The sequence below is a fragment of the Molossus molossus genome, unplaced genomic scaffold (genome assembly GCF_014108415.1).
Source record: "Molossus molossus isolate mMolMol1 unplaced genomic scaffold, mMolMol1.p scaffold_m16_p_1, whole genome shotgun sequence".
Classification (NCBI taxonomy): Eukaryota; Metazoa; Chordata; class Mammalia; order Chiroptera; family Molossidae; genus Molossus; species Molossus molossus.
In genome coordinates, this window is record NW_023425344.1 from 223387179 (window position 1) to 223408091 (window position 20913).

Here is a 20913-nt window from a genome sequence, read left to right on the forward strand (position 1 = left end):
CTGCAACCGAGGTACGTGCCCTTAGCGGGAACCGAACCCGGGTCTCTCGGGACCGCAGGCCGATGCTCTAACCGCTGAGCCAAACCGGCCAGGGCACCACTAATCTACTTTCTGTTTCTATGGATTTGCTTATTCTCGACCTTTCATATACATGGAATCATGTAATATGTATGTGGTCTTTAGTGACTGGCATCTTAACAGAATGTTTTCAAGGTTCATCCATGTTATAATATGAATCAGTACTCCATTCCTTTTTATTGTCAAATGATATTCCATTGTATGGATATACCCCATTGTGTATTCATTCATTAGCTGATAGGCATATGGGTTTTTCCACTTCTCAGCTATTGTAAAAAATGCTGTTTTTAACTATCGTGTGCAAGTTTTGTGTGAATGTGTTTCGGTTCTCTTGGTATATACTTGGATTAGAGCTGCTGGGTTTTATGACTCTATGTTTAAGTTTCTGAGAAACAGACAGACAGTTTTCCAAGGTGGCTGCACCACTTTACACCCCAACAGCAATGTATGAGGGTTCCAGTTACTTTACATCTTTGCAAACACTTATTATTGTCTGTCTTTATTATAGCCATCCTATTGGCTGTGCGGTGGTATCTCATTATGTTTCTGATTTGCATTTTCTTAATGACTGTTGTCATTGAGCATTTTTTTTTATATGCTTTTTGGCAATTCGTATATCTTCTTTGGAGAAATGTCTATTTAGATCTTTTGTCCATTTTTAAATTCAGTTATTTGTCTTTATTATTGAGTTGTGAGAGTTCTTTATATATTCTAGATAAAGGGTAAGACTCTTATCAGACATATGACTTACAAATATTTGCCCCTATCTTTGGGTTGATTTTTCACTTTCTTGATAATGTCTTTTAATGCATAAAAGTTTTAATTTTAATGAAGCCCAATTTATTTACTTTTTTAAAAATCCTCATCCGAGGATATTTTTTCCAATTATTTTCAAACAGTAGGGGAGAGGGAGAGAGAGAGAGAGAGAGAGAGAGAAACATCGATGTGAGAGAGACACATCAATTGGCTGCCTCCCGCATGACCCCAACCAGGGCTGGGGACCAAACTGCAACTGAGGTATGTGCCCTTGATCACAATCGAACCAGCTACTCTTTGGTTCACGGGCCAATGCTCTAACCACTGAGAAAACTGATCAGGGCCAATTTATCTTCTTTTTAAAAACACTGCTTGTGCTTTTGTTGTCATTTCTAAGAAACCATTCCCTAATCCAAGGTAACAAAGATTTACGCCTGTGTTTTCTTTTAAGAGTTTCGTGGTTTTTACTTTTGCATTTAGGTTGATGATCCATTTTGTGTTTATTTTTGTGCATGAGGTGAGGTTTTGCATGTATATATCCATCAATCCCAGCACCATTGGCTGAAAAGACTATTCCTTCCCCCCTTAAATCGCCATGGCTCCATTGTTGAAAACACATTGGCCATATAGGTGAGGGTTTCTTTCTGGACGTTCATTTCTGTTCCTTGCCTCTCCATGCCCATCCTTTGTTGGTGCCACACTGTCATTATCACTATAGCTTTGTAGTAAGTTCTGAGCCTTCCTTTTCCTTTTTAAATGATCAGTGAAGTGAGTGCTGTTCTGCACCCACGTGTGGGGTTGATGCCAGCTGCCATCCCCAGGAGAGTGAGGAGGGGGAAGCCCAGGAGCCTGAAGCTGGTGCTGTGGTTTTAGGCTTTGTGACAAGTTATCAGTGTCCTTGGTATTTGCAAGGGAAGGAAGGGGTGGGGAGAGAAAGTTGCAAATGAGGGAGTGAGAAACTCTCTGGAATCACTAGCGAGCTCTGTCTTTGGCAAGTGAATCTTTCTTCTTTGAATCTACAGCAGGGAAGGGATTTCTTTTTCAAAGTAGAAACTGTGGGCTGCAAGAAGCCTTGATTGATGCCTTTGAGGAGAGGTACTGCTCCCTGTGTGCACCAGGCTTTGGGCTCGGCTTGCTCCTCTCCTTACACTGACAGCCTCTGGCCGGTCAGGTTCTCAGCACATCGTGCTCTGAAAAGCCGGGGAAGTTGCAGCCCTGGTGAGCAGGAGCCAGCAGCCACTTCCCGCAGACTTTACTTCTTGCCGTCCTCTGGGTGGTCTAGGTGATCTTTAATTTGCAGTGAATATACAATCTAAGTCATGTTGCTGTGAAAGCAGACTTTAAATGCTATAAATGATGGCAGGGACCAGGCCTGATGTATCCGTGTGCAGAAAGGACTCGTCTCATCTCCTGCATAGGGTGGGGGAGCCCCCACTGTCATCTTTTCAGTGAGAGAACTGGCACCCTCTGGATCACCCGTCAGGTGCAGACACGTGCAGTGAGGTGAGGGTGGACGAGCATGCTTTGTGCTCAGGACACGTTGTGTTCCGTTAGGGTTTGCCTACCCCAACCGCTGCTGGCCCTACTCGCCAGTGGCTTTTCTCCCGCTGAATGGCCCCTGAGCATCCCTTCCCAGACTGACCGGCCTCGTTTGCTTTGAGCAAGCCTGCAGGGTCTGGTTGCTCCCAGCTGGGCGTATGCCCTGGTGAGTCTGTCCCCACATTTTGTCTATGGTGGAAATGAAAGAAGCAAGCTCTGGGCGGTGTGTGCAGTTGCTCTTCCGCACGGCGGTGGACGCGGGAGGGAGGACGGACGCCTGCCTCTCTGGCCTTCCTTTTGCCTGTGGGTGTGGGGAGGCTCAGTGACGGGGCTTCAATCACCATCTCTGCTGTTCTTCTTCTTCTTTTTTTTTTCCCAGATAACAACAGCAACAACAACAACACTTATTTATATAGCACTTACTACATGCAGGGCTGTTTTATAAGTGCCTGACACACATGACCTTATCCAGCCCTCACTATGACCTACGAGGTAGTCAGTCCTGTCTGTGACCTATGTCACTGTTCTGTGCCCGTTTTATCGATGAGGAAATGGAACCCCAGAGAAGCTGATGCCCTTGCCCAGGCTCACACAGCTTGCAAGTAGTAGAGTCTGGATTCAAACCCAAGCGCCTGGCTGCAGAGTTCTTGGTCCTAATCACTACTCTCCGCCTCCCTAAAGCACATTGCATCTTTTAAATGGTGTTGCTATAGCATAGCCAGGGCGTGACTCAGGTGAGTAGGGTTGGGCAGTCATGTTCCCTGAGGAAGATTTGAAGGAGCCAGAGACGGTTGCTTTGGAGACAAAGGGGTGCATGAGTGCCGTCTTCAGACATTTGTCTGTGGATGACAATAGCTTTTCCCTGAAGAGTCTCACAGAGCCGACCCAGGATCGCTGAGTAAAATATATGATGGCTCAGATTCTGACTCAAAGTAGGGAAGAACTTCTTAAAAGCAGAGCAGTTTGCAGAGGGAATGTCTGACGAAGAGGGCTGAACTTCCCTTTGGGGAAATGGGCAAGCAGGGACAGAGGCGGAGGAGCAGGGGTGCGTGGGCGGGGGAGGGAGGGCCGCTGCCTTGGGAAGGAGCTGAACCTGGAGAGTCCTGGGAGGTCAAAGTAGAGAAAGGTAATAGGAACACGGGAGGGTGGTATGAAGGCTGAAAAGTTTAATTAAAAGTCAGGTCAGTTATGAGAAGTATTCCTTGCCCACCCTTGTCCCGGTACTGGCCAGATTTTCACAGTTTGGATCTAAGCAATTCTCCTTCATAAGAGGGACTCTTATTGGGTATTTTTTAAAACAAACAAACCACGTATTTGATGTCCCCCACCATGGAAATAAAAGTGAATGAACCAGGCACCATATTTGCTGTTTACAGTATGTGGGCCATTCTAAGCACCAAACACAAGGCCAGGAATCAAGAAAATAAAGCCTTTTGAGTCCCTGAAGCCCTAACACTCAGGTTTTAAAAATATCTTAGGTGTGTTAAGAGGATGATGTTCATAGTTTCTGGAAAATACGAAAAGAAAAAAAAAGATCATCATATACTTGGAAGCATGGTATTAACACTGACAATTAAGTACTGGTTTATAAATTTCCACCTTACTCCTAAGCAGCAAAAATTCAATTTAGAGCAGGGTTGTCCGTCACAGAACTTTTGGGTTAAAGCGGACCTCAGAGGTACCTGGTTCACCTTCTCCTTCCTCTCCCTACCCTGCCCTAATCCAGGGCTCAGGTTCCACTGACAGTTTCTCACCAAGCAATCATCTCACTTTTGCTTGATTGCCACCAGAGACAGGATGCTTACTACACCAGTGACAACATATATAATGTACTTGAGACAATCTAGTTGGAAAAACCTTCTCTACAATGACTTGAGAGCTGTCTTCCTGTAATTTCCAACAGATGATCCCAGTTCTAACTGTGGGACTTAAAGAATCACAGAAATCCCACTTTCCACAGAAAGATTTGAAAACAGACACCATTATGTTCTTGTGAAATCCTATCTTTTAGCCAACAAATATTTCCCTTTGTTCTGGCATACATCCTTAGTTCTGTCACTCATTCCCATATCATAAGGACTTATGTCTCTCTTTCCTCCTGGCCTCTTCCTTCTGAATTCAGTATAGAGTGTCCTTCCCCAAACTGGACACAGGATTTCGGATGTGGTCATAAACAGCCCGAGGAAGAATGGGACTTGTTCTAAACACACCACTTTTAACTAATATGGTATTAGCAGCCACATTGTACCATCTCATCTCATAAAAACATAATCAACAAAGAATCCCTTATTTATTTTATTTTTTTTTTATCCTCACCCGAGGACATTTTTCCATTTTTTGTTCAGATAGAGCGGAAGAGAGAGAGAGAGAGAGAAACATTGACTTGAAGGGACACATCGAGTGGCTGCCACCCGCATGACCAACCAGGGCCGGGGACAAACTGCAACCGAGGTACATGCCCTTAGTGGGAACCGAACCCGGGTCTCTCTGTACTGCAGGCAGACGCTTTAACCGCTGAGCCAAACCGGCCAGGGCAAGAATCCCTTATTTAGAAGGATTTGCAATTGAAGGGTTATCTTTCTCCCTGCATCTCCTCCATTAAGTTCTGGAAGGTGAGGTAAATACTGTAAAAGGAAAATTCCTCATTCCTTAGCGGACAGCCCTCCCTAGACCTGGCATAGAGCAGGGGACAGTGTCTATAGCCAACAAGAATAGCTGTGCTTTGAAGCTTTGGCCGCCACCCTCCCTGCACTAGGGAAGGGAAAGGGATAAAATCAGCATATGCTGAGCACACACTCTACACCCAGCACAACTTTAGAAGCTTTATACAGGGTGGGGCAAAAGTAGGTTTACAGTTGGGAGTACCCAACCGAGTTTATTCTTGTATTATTATTATTATTTTTTATTAAGTATTGTACTATTTTCTGTATGAACAATTCAAAACCCACTTTTGCCCCACCCTGAATATCTTGTCTCAGTTTGTCTTAATGACCTCCAAGGTGGGCCCCATTAGCTTTATTTTAGAAATAGGCTCAGAGAGGGTAAGTGACTTTACCAAAGTCACACAGCTTATAGGCGAGACAGGTCATTTTGGCTCCAAAGCTATGTTTTTCATTTTGCATCTTGTTGCTTCTGAGCCAAACCTGACTGAAGATGAGGAGGACATTTGTGGGGTAACCTTTCCCAAACCCAGAAAACACATGCAAAAAACATAATCATGCTTCTCAGACCAAAAGGATTACACCACCCTTCCTTCTGCCCCACTCCTCACTGCATCCAGCTCTCTTCCATGTGTGAGGTCACCCAGAAAACTTAATCCTGCCATCCCTAAATCTGTGAATTAAAAGACCATTTGTCATCTAAACACCTGGAATATAAAAACTTTGGAGGGAAGTATGGTCACAAGGTTCCTTGTTTGCACATTCCCACCTAGAAAATTTTGTACTTGTTTTTTGAGTATTTCATTATAATTACCAGAAAGTGTGGCAAGAGACGTTTCCTTTAAAACAATGGTTCTTGAAGGGTGGTTCCTGGACCAGCAGCAACAGCATCACCTGGGAACTTGTTAGAAATGCAGATTCCTTGGCTGACCCCAGAACTAATGGGTCCAGAAACTCTGTGGGTGGGGTCAAGACATCTGTTTTTAGAAGTTTTGCAGGTATATCTAATGCACATCCAATAAACAGTGTTTTGCAGCTTCTGATGGAGAGAGATATTCTGGGGGTACATGACAACCTCACATGGCCTGGTGACTCAGTCTTCCAGCCAGGCCCGTGGCGCCCTTGGAAAACAGTTCCTCAGTATTCTATAGGGCATGCTGGCAACATGAAGACAGGGCTGCCCCGAAACAAAGCCATCCGCTGGACCGACAGTAAGACCCTTAACTCCACTGTGCATTCGCTTAATCCAAAGAATCCGCTAACTGATTTGGAGCAACTGGCAGATTAAAAATAAAAAGACAGCCTCATACTCCCACCACCAAAAGAGACAAACATCCACCTGCCTTCTGCTTTGAGTTTACTCTTTCCCACTAGGAAACGTTCAGGTACATGATGGTAGTCATTTCATTACAAGTTTGGTAGTTGCTACTAAGGACACTGACTCAAGCCTGTTTCTTTGCACTTGGTTGACGTTCTCTGTTTTATGAAAGAAGCACCAATTAACAGAGGGGTAGGTAAAACCACAGGGTGAGGAGGTGCTGTGCGTGGAGGGGACCCCAGTTGTCAGTGAAGGTCTGAAGCAGTTCAAGGTGGATTTTTTACCGGATATAGAGCTTGAGAAAGCGTTACAAAAAAGGGGGTGGGGGTTTGCCAGAGGGAAATGATTTCAAGAATAATGAATGAAATGACATGGACTGTAAAAAAGTAGGGCCAAGCCCTGGCTGTCTTGGCTCAGCGGTTGGAGCATCGGCCTGAGGACCAAGGAGTCACGGGTTCGATTCCAGTCAAGGGCATGTACTTTGGTTGCGGTTTGTCCCCTGCCCTGGTCGGGGTCATGCGGGAGGCAACCAGTCTATGTGTCTCTCTCACATCGATATTTCTCTTTCTCTCCTTATCTTTCCCTCCCACTCTGTCTGAAAATAAATGGAAAAATAGTCTCAGGTAAGGATTGAAAAATAAATTTAAAAAGTAGGGGCAAAATGAGCAAAGACATACGGCAAGGCCCTGCGCTTTGTTATACTACTTTTTTTTTTTTTAAGCAAATTTTAGAGAACACTAGTACCATGAAATGTGCCCCAGTCAAAATTAAGGGAGGGTCCCACCATTAAATAAGTTTAGGAATTGCTGCAAATGATCTTGTCCTCTTAAAGCTAAGTTGTGGATTGATTTAAGGCTCTGAGACGGCATGCAGTCGAGACCTCTTTTAATGTTAGTGAGCCCGATATTTCCAAAGTTACTTGCTTTGAGAATCTCTACGTGCTCAGTCATTCCTAGTCACACCCCATCGGCCACCACTGCAGTCATCACGGTGTCAAAGTGGCAGAAGTGAGGTAGGTGTTGGGAGCGAAGAGAAGTGGGCGCTGCAGGAGAGACGTCTCGTGAGGAAGCAAGGGGCCCTTCGGAGGAGGGAAAGCAAAAGTCTGGCACCAGAGAGGAACTTTGGGATGTGAGGTTCGACCTCTGTCAGAGAACCATCCCTAAGAACAACCAGAGGAAAGCAGGCTGGCCACTGGGTGCAGCAGAGGCCCCATGCTGTCCCCCAAATTACTCCAGGAAACGCCTCTACTCAGACTGGGGCAGAAGACTCTTCCAGCTGCCTCCTTGACTGACTGTTGATCCCACCTCCTCCTCCTCCCCCTGGAAGAGTCCCATTGCTGGAGGGTCACAGGCACAAAGAGACACAGTCAGTTCCCTCAGGCCCAGCACGCCTGCCACAGCTAGGTGCTAGCCATCAGGCTACCTTGCCTCTGGGCCTCAGTTTCCTCATTTGTGAAATGTTTGGGTTGGACTAGTGATCACTGAAGTTTTCTCTGTCCATTCTGCAATTTCATGAGAGCTTGGAGGTCAGGATTCAAGTTCCCACACTGCTGTGAACTAGCTGTGACATTTGAACAAATAACCTCCACCCCTGTGCCTCTCCTCTGAAAGACATGGACGCAGGTGACCGAGGCCCAGGTGAGGTCATGCATGGGCTGGTGGTGATGGAGAAGGCGCTGGAAAGTGGCAGGTGGTGGTCTCCATTTGGGGCGTGGTGCCGGTGGTCACTGCTGTCTGTCCATCTGTCTCCCTTGTTGTCCTCGCTGTGTTCCTCCGCTCGCTCCCGGCCCGCTCTGTCCTGTGAGGGGTGTTTGTTCTGCTCTTCTGTCCTCATCACTCACTCACCTGCTTTTGCTGGGAGTGCCGGCCCCCCACGTCTGCCAGGTGTCCACGAGTTGGGCTAATGAAGATGAACAGGCTTAAAATAATTTCATATTTTGTCTTGATTTGGATAGAAGTTGACCTGCAGTACACCACTGGGCTGTTTATACAAAGGACTTCAAGCCAAAAATCTTTTTAAAAACATTGATTTGAGAGGGGGAGAGAGAGAGAGAGAGAGAGAGAGAGAGAGAAGAGAGAGGAGACATCTGTTGTTCCACTAATGTATGTATTCATTGGTTGGTTTTCGTATATGCCTGACCAGGGATTGAACCTGCAACCTTGGCATATGGGGACGATACTCTAAGTGGCTGAGCTACCCGGCCAGGGCCAAGCCAAAAATATTTAAGTATATGAATCAGAGATAAAATTTAGTTATCTACAAACACACTGTTTTAAAGAACCTTTAGGAATACCAGCTACGTTCAGTAGTACTGTTAAGCAGAGAATAACCGCACTTAGGTTGACGTACACACACTTTTTGTCTCTCGAGGAAGGACCCATCAGTTGACCTTTCAGCCTTCCCTGGAGGCTCCAGAATGGGATCGGAGCAAATTCCATGGTTTGTATCTGTACCTCTGGGGCCAGAGCAACCCTGAGTTCGAGAACTGCACAGTGGGTTCCTAGAAATGGCTAATTAATTACCTTGTCAGTTCCTCTTGGCCCGTGCTTTTCCCGTAGATTAGTTCAAGCATGGATTAATTTGGGACTAGGGGTGTAGGGGAGGTAGAACGAAGAATAACTAATTTATTAATTCAAAAGAATAAATAAGTTTGCAAAGAAACAGGCTAAACTAGGTGGAGCTCGCATCTTGATGTGCATATAAACCATCACTTGATACCCTGATCGTTTTCCTGCAAGAAGCCTTACTTCTCTGAGTGTAATGACACTGTTGCTATGTGAAAACAAACCTTCCCTCCCTCCACTGAAACTTTTTCAAACTTGGTGCTGATTTCAGACCACCCCCTCCTCTGTGGCTGGTCAGAAGAGGATGTTCTTTGGTTCCCATCTGAGAATCTGGCTGTGCCCCTTGAGTATGGAGAGTTTGCTGAAAAAATAACACAGTGATAATAAATAGTGTCGCTTACCTGGGTACTTAACCATGTGACCTATGTGCTTTATTTACAGTATCTAATTTAATTCTATCAACAAAGGAGTGAGGCAGGTATCATTAGCTCCCCCTTTAAAACAGACGCGGGCAGTCTGAGGCTTGCTCGATGCGGAGCCGCAGAGGGGCGGCCGCTCAGTGGTTAGTGGTGGAGCTGGTGCGTTAAGGAAGGTGCGCTGTAGTCTGAATTCATGACCACTGTTTTCTGTCTTCGTGGAACTTCTTTTCTTCGAGAAGACATCTTGGATACTCCCCAAGGCAACTTACAAACGGTCCTCTTGATTGAGAATCATGGGTTAATTCACTTGGAGCTCTTTCAGCAAAGGGAGGTGACCTGCTGGGCAAGCCCTGCTCTCCCTTGCAGCCTGCCGCCCCACCCCCACCCCGCACACCTGGGGCAGGTGTTCCCGAGTCTGTGCTCCAGGCCTCAGAGGCAACAAGTGGTCATTTGGTTCCAGTTTTCTAGGACTTGGAAGTAGCTCCCTGAGGACTTTGTAATGTGGAGTCTGTTCCTTGGAGCCTGGTCCGAGGAAAACGCTGAGGGCCCTGGGGAGAAGGGGGCTGATTTGGGCCTGTAGGCCTGGCTAGGGGCTGGGAGGCAGTGTCCTCTTGTGACCGAGCCCAGGGGTCAGATTATATCCCTTGAAATAAGGCCTTGGGCTTAAGCTCATCCTCATGCACTTAGTTCTGCCCCCACTGGCCGTGGCTGGGCCTCTGCCTGCCCGGGAGGAGGGGGCTTTCCATCCAGCCGTTCTGTGTGCTGCTTGACCACCGGGCCTGGCTGTGGCAGGCAGCTGGGCCAGAGGCACAGCCTCGGGCTGGACTTGAGCAGCCTGTCCTCAGGGAGCCGAGGGGCCGGGAGTGAGTCATTGTGGCTGCCCAGCCCCGGGGACAGGTTTCCCCTGAGGTGATTATTGGCCGAGGAGGAGAAAGCAGCCAGCCAGGCCCTATTAAAAGTCCATTCGTGAGGAATCGTCTCTAGGAACTTCCCTGCAGGGCTTAGCGAATCTGAAGGGGTAAAATCCAAGTTTCCAGCTGTTTCCCACCCAAGCCTCGCAGGTTTACAAGGGGCGCTCTGGCGTGGGAGGAGGCCAGCTCCCAGGTGTTCTGACCCAGCTGAGAACGGTCATGGCCACAGCCACCCTGTCTCCGACCGGGTCCCCGGCGCGCACTGTGATGCTCTTCAGAGCCTTCCAGGTTTGACGTTGTTATCCCCATTTTATAGATGGGGTTCAAAGAGCCCAGTGCGTAACTGGCTGGGCCAGGACTCAGATTCGGGGCTGTCTGGGTTCCTTTGCATTCCACCATCACGCCTCCTCAGATGGTAACACTGCCCCAGCCCAAGGTGTTGCTCCCGAGTGAGCGTCTGGGGCGGTCGTTGTGGCCGTGGGGTGTCCCCGGGAGGTGAAGTGGGAGTGGAGCATGGCACTGGGGTAAAGGCCTTGAAGATGGCTCCCTGCGTGAGCAGGAGAGGCCAGTGCCTCGCTTATACACAGACTCATACTGGGAGCAAGGTGCCCACCATCGTGTTCTTGCCTGATTTCTGGGGTGGGTCCAGAGGGAGCAGCTAGCCTTGGGGAACACTACTGTGTTTGGTATGCACACAAAAGCAGGAGCCTTTCTGTAGCTTTTCTGTGTTATTGAGAGCTCCTGATTTCATCTCTTTTACCTCTGTACCCCTCCCAGACCTCAGCACTCCGGCTGCATGCTATTACTGTCCGTCCTCAGTTTCAACATGTCCTTGATTCCAAGAGGATCTGGGATCCTCACTCCTTAGCATCTGTGCAGATTGGCACACATCTGGTAAATGAGGCCTATACTGAGTGCGGTGGGGCTATTTAAACCGATGTTACATTGTTAGAATTGATGGAGACCAAGACTGAGGAAATACGATAATCTATATGTTTATTCAACTCATCAAATGCCTACAATAAATGTCAGGCATTATGCTAGATGTTTAGAATATAGAAATAACCGCAATGTAGTCCCTTGCCTTCAGGGGGTCACAGTAAAGGGGGGAAGTAGACTAGATAGATCAGTGGTTATAGCTCGTTGTGATAAGGGCTCTGATTTGGGGAACCAGGGTGTATGGAGGATCAGAGGAAGGAGGAAGAGGAGGCTGGGAGGCTGGGACCACTTTGCAAAGGAGGTGTGTCGTGAAGAGGGTGGGGATTGGAAGGGATTAGGACTGGGCTGGGCATGGGTTATGGAGCGGTATTGTTGGACAGATCGAACAGTTGGAGCAAACGAAGCTCAGACTCGTGAGGAACTTGGACTTGCTTACAGGTGTCCACGGGTTCACTGTGGCTGGAATGGAGAGTGTGTGGAGACGCGGGTGTAAAATGAGACTGCAGGACTAGGAGGGGGCAGATGGAGGACCTCGAGGTTCTGCATGACCATGAGCTTCATCTCCATCCTGAGTCTAGCAAATCATCCAGGGTTTTTAAGCAGGGGAGTGATGCCCTGTTTCGTGTTTAGGGACTCGTGTAGAAAGCAAACAGGAAGCGGATGGTGGGCTGGGAGGAGGTGGAGAGAGTGACAGCTATTGGCAGAGAAAGAAGGGTTACCCCAGATGAAGAAAAGCCTCATTTTCATTTACTATTCCCAGACAGAGGGACCCGGTCTGGAGGCTCGAACGTGATCACACAGTGATGCAGGGGGGCATCTAGAGCTGCAGGCATGAGTGCCCTTGCTCTCACCTTAACCCCATCACGTGTGCCCTTGTCTCAGGAGAGCCACCTGACCAACAGGCAGGCCGACGACACGGATGGGTGCTGGGGAAAGCTGGAGAAGGAAGAAGAGCTTACCGCCGTCAGCTTGTTAGACAAGGGTCATACCAACCTCCAGTGGTGACATTCTCACTGTATTTGCCAAGTTAATTCACTAACCAGATTTTTTTGCAGTTGGATGGGAGTGTATGCTAGTGCTTGGGGGGAAAATATGTGGGTATTGGTGATGGTGAGAACCATCCCCGGAAACACACACTAGACGTATGTAAGTATAAAGATAGTCAGTGTTAAAGTCGGAAGAAAGAAGTAGATACATTTCTGTGGTTGTGCGCGGAAGTCATGCAGAAACGTGATGTTGTTGACTGACAGGCCCACCTGCAGGAGATGCTCTGGGGACAGGTGCTGGGGCGAGAGGCGGAAGGAGCTCGTCCACCGCACTGGCGATGCTTTCAAGGGGGTGAGAGGTGACTGTCGATATTGTGCCCCAAGACTTACAGTTCTTCCCCTCTGGACTTTCCTGCACAGGTGCAGTGCCACACCTACACGGGGTACTGCTGGTGTGTCACCCCGGATGGGAAGCCCATCAGCGGCTCTTCTGTGCAGAATAAAACTCCTGTATGTTCAGGTACCGTAGGGAGGGGCGGGAAGAAAGAAAAGGGTTGGAGAGAGACCCCTTGGCTGTCTCTTGCGTCTTGTGGGGGAATCTTTGAAAGGCTGGTGGGGTATGAGCCATCCCCCAGGGGAGGGAGGATCCACTCAAGCACACACGTGCTCTGGAGTCAGCTGGGTGGTAGGGTCAGTATATGCCTGTGTGCGTGTGTTTTTCATTGTAAGTCTAGCTTTCTGGCTCAAGGCTCTTCCCTAAGTGTCGGGATGTATGTTTGCAGCTTGAATGCTCTGGTTGCTAGTGGCCCTGGTGGATTTGAGGTGGATTTCAAGACTGCGTGGGAGTTCAGCATCAGAGGCTGTGGTGATCGATTAGTGATGCCTGTCATGAGCACAGGATGGGAGAGCAGTGGCTGGTGTACCATATATGTGCCACCCCTGAACAATGTGAGGCAGAGTGATGGAAAACTCTCATCACTGTGGCCCTCAAATCTGGCCATCCTCAGCGGTGCCCGGGAAACTAAACAGAACCCAGGTGTTGAGGCCCCTCCTTGTATGTTCCGATCCAGTAGGTCTGCAGTGAGGCCTGGAGTCCACATGTTTATGAAGCGTCTCAGGTGGTTGTTTATGATTAGACACGTCAGGGAACCACAGCTTTAGTGACCCTCTAGGTTAGCCCATGGCAAAAGTGAAGTCTTTTCTACTTGCAACTTGATAAGCATAGAGAAGCTTAGCTCTTGGGTCAGTTTCATGGGATTGTGGGTTATGGATTTACACAAGCCCCACACTTTCCACTTCCATTAAGATCGTCAGGGATTTGAGAGTCATGCCCTTAATTCACTGTGCAGCTCCGGCCTCATTAAGAAAAACCCCACCCCACCATCAGCTGTTTTCATACTTCTCTATCTCTGCGTGTGTGTGGCTTTATTTATTTATTTATTTTTAGTTTTTAAGTGCAAGCAAAATATAAAACCTTATTCTAAAACCCATGGGAAATTCCAAAGGCTAGCCATTCTGCCATTTTTCTTTTTTCACAAAATGTAGTCGTTTTCCTACTGACCCTGCTATATAAAGGGAGACATAAGTGGGAAGGGCAGTAAGCATCTAAGTCTCTACATTATGAAACCAAGATTTACAGGCCAAAAGGGAAAGTTTACTTTATTTGTGGTTTACATGGAAACTGGAAACCTTATTTGGGGTTGTTGTGGGGAGGGGCAGGAATGAGCCCTCCCTGCAGACGACCTGGAAAGTTTCATTTAAAGCAAACAAAGGCACTAGAAACAAGTCATGCAGGGTAAGATAATTGGATTCTCACAAAACCAGCACACGGAGAAGGGGTATGATAGAGACTTTGGAAACACGGATTCCTTCTTTCCTTTTGTTGGTGAGACCTCCACAGAGGCCCTTCCGTGGATGAGCGGGCCGCGTGGGCTTCTTGGGGAAGACAGGTGCCACGGGGCTGGACCGCGGGATGGACGCATCAGGCATCCTAGCGGCTGCAGGGCAGCATTTGGCCAAACACCCAGTTTGGCCAAACACCCGCCTTCAGGAACAGCCTGCTGCATCTAGAAAATTGTTTCCATGCCTCAGACTATTTTGGCCCATTAAGGACAATTGGGCCAACAATTTTCTACTTAATACAGATGGAAAATCGCCGATTTCCTGCCCTAACCAGCAAGGGATGTCAATCACTGCATTTGCAGTAAGAGAGGGTTTCTTTTCGGTTGGCCTTACTGAATGGATGTGGCTCAGAACGTGGAGTTGGTGAGAGTGGGGGAGATGGGGAGTGGAGGTGAGGGGCAGTTACTGGAACGTTCCATAAGGGAGTGATGCGGATGTGGAATTCTGTGAAAGTCTGGTGAAGACTCTTGCCAGGGAACCTGGAAATCATGGTTCATCTCAACAGTGCTGTGATATCAGTGACATTGACATTAAACAGACGCCACTCGACATGCATGTACGTACTGACTTTGTATATAATGTCCCTAGATGTGTATACTATATATACACACACAACCATATGCTTAGAACATCAGGCTTTGCCGGCTGTGCAAGGAACCCACCGTGATGCATTCTGAATGTCTATGTTTTGTTTCCCTTCTCGCACAAGGTTCCGTCACCGACAAGCCCTTGAGCCAGGGCAACTCAGGAAGGAAAGGTGAGTGGAGTTTCACGCTTTATCTAAATGTTTGCTTCTAAAGCCAGTCCGCGCAAGAATTCTTGCACAAGATGGAAGGAGCTGGGTGAAAGCTAAGAGTGCCCTGCAGAAACTCTCCCTTCTAATTCTGTTTCCTCCCAGAAGCACCGAGGTAAGTCAGGCTCATCGGTGGTGGGGACCAAACTCCCAGAGTGTCTGAGGGAGGGAGTGAGTGCAGGGCCCAGAGCTGGCAGGGACCTGGAGGGCCTTGGTTCCTGGCAGTTCAGTCAGCGTACCACTTAGCCGGTGTTACCCCAAGAAGGGGAATGGAAGCAGGCGTGCCCTGACTCTCTTGTTTTGGAAACCCATCTGGGCATTTTCCCCTCCCTGCTTCTCCGATTATCCCAGCTCCTCCCGATCCTCGTCACCAAGACGAGGCTGGCTCCGTGGGCCTGCGGCCTGTGCAGTCGTTGTCGTGAAATTCTTACTTATTTTGTATTTGAACCTGTGCTTTCAAGTATGTAAAGTCGCCGGGACAATGAAGCATGCGTGTGAGCAGAAGAAATACGTGCAGGTCACGTCAGCTGCTGATCCTTGGCCCCACCCCGTGCCTGTCACTGTTGTGGGGCGTGCAACGGGGCTTTTACAGCACGCTAAAAGTCTTATGTATTTAGTTATGTTTAACTCTTTCTACAAAGTATTTTATTTGTATGCTGCTGCCAGTGTATATGAAATAATCACCCTTGTGGAGCAGAAATCCATGAAAATTCAGAGAGGTAGATGCTAAGGACGGACAAAAGCAGAAGATTGTAGAGCATGGCACATGTTACAAGATGAGTTTTTTTTATCCAGGCTTCCAGTTAACTCTCCTTGAATATTCATCGGTTCAGGACATGTGGCTTAGAACACCTACAAAGACTCATTTCACTCCAAAAAGGAAGAGACTTTGTGGGGTCCGAAGGGACTGGCGCTTGGCACTCCAGTCAGCAGGGGGTCATGTTGAGCATTCTGCAGACAGAATTGTTTCAGATCTGCAGCTGCCTGGGAAACCTCCCCGCCTCGAGCCCGGCTTCAGCTGGAGCTGTTGAACCACTTTCTTCTTGGCGGGGGCGCTGGAGGAACCAGACGTGGTGCTCACGAGAGCCGGCTAGGTGTGTCGGTAGTGGGTCCGCAGGGCCAGACGGGGGGCAGCGAAGTCGTACGCGAAAATTTAAAAATTTTTCTTTACCTAGGACAACATTAAATAGCAAATTAAAAGCACCATGGGAAGTCCAGAGAGACGATGGAAGAGAGGAGAAAACTTTATTTAGTGTCCTGCTTTTTGAACAGAAGGCCTTTTGTTTTGGTTTTGTACCAGGCCCTACAAAGTACCGATATCCCCGTGAAGGCAGGTGTCTGAGCGCTCTTAGGGGACCAGCTGCCGTGAGGAATAGGTCCCTTGGGTATGCGGACCACAATTTCCAGTGTGGCAGACACTGAGATTCACTGCTGCTCACGTCCAGGATGATAGACACATGGAGCGCTGTCGTTGCATAGAAAACAGCCTTCAATTTCATCGCATGAGCGAGCAATCCAGAGCCCCGTTTTGGGCTCTCAAGTAAAACCCAGACAGGGACCTTGGTTGAGTTTGAGGCTTCCCACCTGAATCCAGCCCTTGGGAACTCTGTGCTCATAAGATCTGCGTGATAGGTGGGTCTGCAGAGGATCAGAGTGAGGTGCACATGACGTCACAGGGAGACCAAGGCGAGTTCCCTGGACCCTGCTCGAGGTGCTAATTGCCTGGGGACGGGAAGAGGAGGCACGGTCCCCCTTCCTGAATGCAGATGAGTGTCCGGAGAACCTGCTGCCCTAAGTGCAGGTGCTCCCAGAAGATGTGGAAGTAGAGCATGGTGACCCCACCACCTGCTAGAAAACATGGACTGATCGATGCGCCAGATGGACTCTCCCCTTCCTGCAAGCAGGAATGAGTAAGTGGGTGGAAAAAAGGGAGGAAGTGCCTTTCCAGGTCTTTCCCAGAACAGAGGACACAGCCATGAGTGTTGGTGGTTCCCTCCTACTGGGAGAGGGGCATGAACGGCTCTTTCTGCCAAGACCTGAAATCATCAACACTGTGAATGGCATGTGCCTGTAACTTACTGGGGTTGAAAAAGAAAGCTCCCTTTGGTTTTTCTTGTTGCAGTTGGAGTCTTCAGATCATGGCCTTTATTTCTGGGCATGAAGTCCTGGTGGTACAAAAAGAAATTGGCAATCACACAGAACTGACCACCCAGATTTTCCCCACGAAAGGGAACTGAGTGCATGGTGTCAAATAAAGCACCCACAGCGAGAACGGCTGTCCGTGGGGTTTGGGTTCTTAAACTGCACAGAGGAGTACTTTCCAGGTCAATGTGGCTTTGCACCCTGTGGATAACTGAGAATCAGACACGGTCATGGTGGGATCTTGTGGATTCATCTGGAAGAGGGCAGGGGAACCTGATTCTTCCTGGGATGGTGCAAGGAACAGGGGAGTAGAGTCTGAAGCCTCATCTCAGAGATAAGTTGCCATCAAATTTTAGTTCTTGGCTGTCCTGCCTCAGATGAGTCTCTCCCTCCCAGATGGTTCTGCAGAGGTTTCCTCTTCAGTGCAAAGGCCTGAAGAGAGAGGGATGCTAGGGCTCCCTGGCCCTGGAGAACTGACTTCTGCCAGTGGGCACTCCTACTTCGGAGGATCAGCATAGGTGCTGATCCTCTTCTCTTTGTCTGCCATGGGCGATGCAGTGAGAAGCAGTTCTGGACCACCTGGAGGAAGGGCCACCTGAAGCCACACCTGTCCAGGAAGCGGAGGTTTGAATGGGGACAGGGTGCGAGAGGGCACTCGTAATGTCCTGTGTTGGCCCACTGAGGCCCCTCTTTCAGCTGCCACTTAAGAATGGAATGTGCTCCGGAGGGCAGCAGGTGGGAAGACACAAAGGCCCCTTGTCTGAGCTCGTGCCCACACGTGGGATCTCCTAGAAGGCATCCCCGAGGCCTGCCACAGACAGATGCGAGGCCGGGCCCTGTGCAGGGTGAGGGGTGCAGCCAGAAGGGAGCTGAGGCTGGGGGACTGGGTGTGCGAGTGGTGGGGGGCCGCGGGGGAGGAGTGGACCCAGCCTATTCTCTCCCCACCCTCTTGAACGTGCTCCGCTGACAGGCTGGAGGGATCGGTTCTCTCTGCCTGGCAGGAATGAAAGGCGTATTGTGCAACGATGGAGTCTGGTAGCCAGCCAGGAACGAGTCCTCCACAGGAGAGGAGAAAGGCAGAGCACGAGGAGGCAGGGGGAGGAGGCTCAGAGATAGCAGGAGGAAGGGAGGGAGAGAGGCCAGGCAGTAGCAGGTCACAGCCGGTTGGCCTGGACAGGGAGGCCTGGGTTGCTGCGGCTCCTGGGTCCACAGGTGTGAGGCCCGAGGGGAGAAGGGGGGGTGAGGAGGGAGGGAGGGGCTGTTATCTTACCCAGATGCATGTGCTCCTGGAAGGGAGAGGGTCAGAACTTCAGACTATTTATTTAATCCCTTGGAATGTCCTTGCCTCGCTCTGATCTTTGGGCCCCTTGTGTTTCGCGGACTCCTTTACAGGCACATGTGTGGTCATTAACACGCGCGGTGTAGGTCCTGGCCATGTGTTTAAGTCTCAAATATCCATTGATCTGGGGCCCTCCCGTCCTGGCCACCCTCCCCTTCTCCTTTGGTCCTTGCCCTTGAAGAGCGATGGATGGGGTCTGTGTGTGTTTGGAGGGTGGGGGGCACACGTGCATCCACATGTATTTTATTGAGGCCACAGAAGAATGTCAGCACAGGGGAAAGGGCCCCCAGCAGCCCCTTAAGCTCCGACAATCTCTGCTACAATAGTCAAAGTTCTGGTAGAGGAGAAATTTTTGTTTCGTCTGAAGTAGTCTGAAGAATGGCTGAAAAGCAAATGTGTTTAGAGATCATGCATTTACCCTGAGTGGCTTTTCCCGGCCGGCCAAGGCTTGTGGATTTTCCTATGGTGTCTTTTTTTGGGGTCTTGATGATAATGAGTGTGGGTGATTTGGGGAGCTTTCAGGATAGCTGAGCACTGTCAGAGACCAGCCTGGGCTGCAGGGCTGGTGAGGTGCCAGAGGGGAGTTCTCAGCCTCCCTGGGGTGGCGGTGGGAGGGGTGGGGTGAGGAGTGACTACATGAGAGAATAGGGGAGAACACTTGTGAAATGATTTCTGGCAGTTCTCTGGGAGTTTTTCCTTCTGAGTTCAGGGCTCTAGAGATCCTGGGGTGAAGCCTCTATAAATGGCAAGTGGTAGTTTAGGGTCATCAGGAGTTTTCTGCAGTTTGCCTTTTTCCTACTTGTCTGAGGTCTGGGAGTTAGCTGTTTAAAACAAAGTGAGAAAAATAAAAAATATGAGCAGCCTCTGTGTACATATTTAAAATATTTTTTAAATATGTTTTTATTGATTTTTTTTTTTTTTAGAGAGAGAGGAAGGGAGAGAGAGAGAGAAACATCAATGTGAGAGATACATTGATTGGCTGCCTCCTGTAAGCCCCCTGCTAGGGATCCAGCCCCAAACCCAGGCATGTGCCCTGACTGGAATCGAACCAGGACCTCTCAGTCCATGGGAGGGTGCTCAGTCCACTGAGCCACCTGGGCTGGGCTCTGTGTACATTGTTTGGATGGGCTTCTGTATTTGTCAAGCCCGTCTTGGAGAGGGGCTGAACTTCCAAAACCCAGCTCACCTTTGATTTTAGACTTTTTCTGATCCCGCACTTGCTGCCCTATAGTATGTAGGTAAAGAGTGGTCACAGTTATTTCTCCAAGGCCCCTCACTTTGTCTGTATCTTTAGAATTTCCCATGAGCCTGGTCTATGAAATGGTACCAAGTTGGAGCTCTCATCACTCAAGTGATGGGGTAGGCAGCGCCCTCGTTCAGGCCTGAGGGGTGTGCTTAGGGCAAGGGTGATAGCCGGCAGGCATCCCAGAGGAAGGGGACTGTGCTGGCTTGCAGCCTCAGCCCTCGTGGGAGTTGGTTAGCACACCTGGAGGAGGTGCACCGCGTTGCCCCAAGCCTGGCTGAAGTGTGCAGGCTAGCTGTTTTGGGACATTGCATGTGTGTAGCATCCTTCCAGCTCACATGACTTGAATCTCTTCCCAGCCATCTCTTTGTTTTCTCTTCCCCCCACACCGAGGGGAGGCTGGATCAGTAGTTGATTTGTCAGCATGGCCATTCGATGGCAAAAGTCTGATTACTTACCAGCCTGCGCTGGATATGAATGGCGGCGGGCAGCCGCTGACCCGTGGGCTGGCTTCTGCGCACGTTGAATTTCCCTGTGGAGAAGCATTCTCATTCTGACGCGGTGCCTGCTGAACAGAGCCGTGCCTGAGCAGCGCCAGACCCACGAGAGGCAGCTCTTTGTTCTCCGCATGCTCCTTGCTGCTGCTCTCTGAGCCACCCGAGCAAGCCCGGCATGTCCGCAGACCAGCTGTGCAGAGATGCGCTGGAGGAGGGGTGTGCACGAGTGTGTGTGAGTGCTCACGCGTGCACCCCGTCCCCCTCCTCCCGCGGTTTGTCCTCCCCCAGCTGGGTTCCGCCTGCTCCGCCCCTGCCCTCCATCTTGGCCCCTACTCTGGGTCTCCAAAAGGAAGTTTGTGCGTGGAGTACCCTAAATAGAGTTCGAATCCCTGCCATACCCCTGTTTACAAGGGCTGGAGACTAAAGGGGTGTAGGGATCTGGAAGAGCCTCCTAGTCATAGATTCTTATGAGTCCCTGGTGTTATGAGTAACCATTGATATTTTATATTTGGTTCTTTTTTTCTTTAATTCAACAAATACTTACTGAGAACTTACTGATACCAGGCTGGATCCAGCGACAAGTAAAATGTTAAGAGCCCTGGCCTCGCCTTGCTCATATTCTCTTTTTTTTTAATCCTCACCTGAGGATATTTTTCTATTTATCTTCAGATAGAGTGGAAGGGAGAGAGAGGGAGAGAAAGGGAGAGAGAGAGAAACATCGATGTGAGAGAGACACATCGACTGGTTGCCTTCTGCATAATCCTGACCAGGGCCAGGGATGAACTGCAACCGAGGTACGTGCCCTTGACCAGAATCAAACCCGCAAC

General features: G+C 49.2%; 1 protein-coding gene and 1 pseudogene across 11 annotated transcripts in view; one reads left to right on the plus strand and one right to left on the minus strand.

The window, feature by feature from the left end:
* Window positions 1-20913, plus strand: part of SMOC1 (SPARC related modular calcium binding 1) — a 145248-nt gene that overhangs the window by 75408 nt on the left and 48927 nt on the right. For all 11 annotated transcript variants that reach the window (XM_036267554.1, XM_036267561.1, XM_036267520.1 and 8 more), the window contains exons 4-5: window positions 12591-12690; window positions 14782-14829. In XM_036267554.1, coding sequence (XP_036123447.1) covers window positions 12591-12690; window positions 14782-14829 — 148 coding nt within the window. The remainder of the gene's footprint in view (window positions 1-12590; window positions 12691-14781; window positions 14830-20913) is intronic.
* LOC118641143 lies at window positions 15733-16696 on the minus strand (annotated as a pseudogene).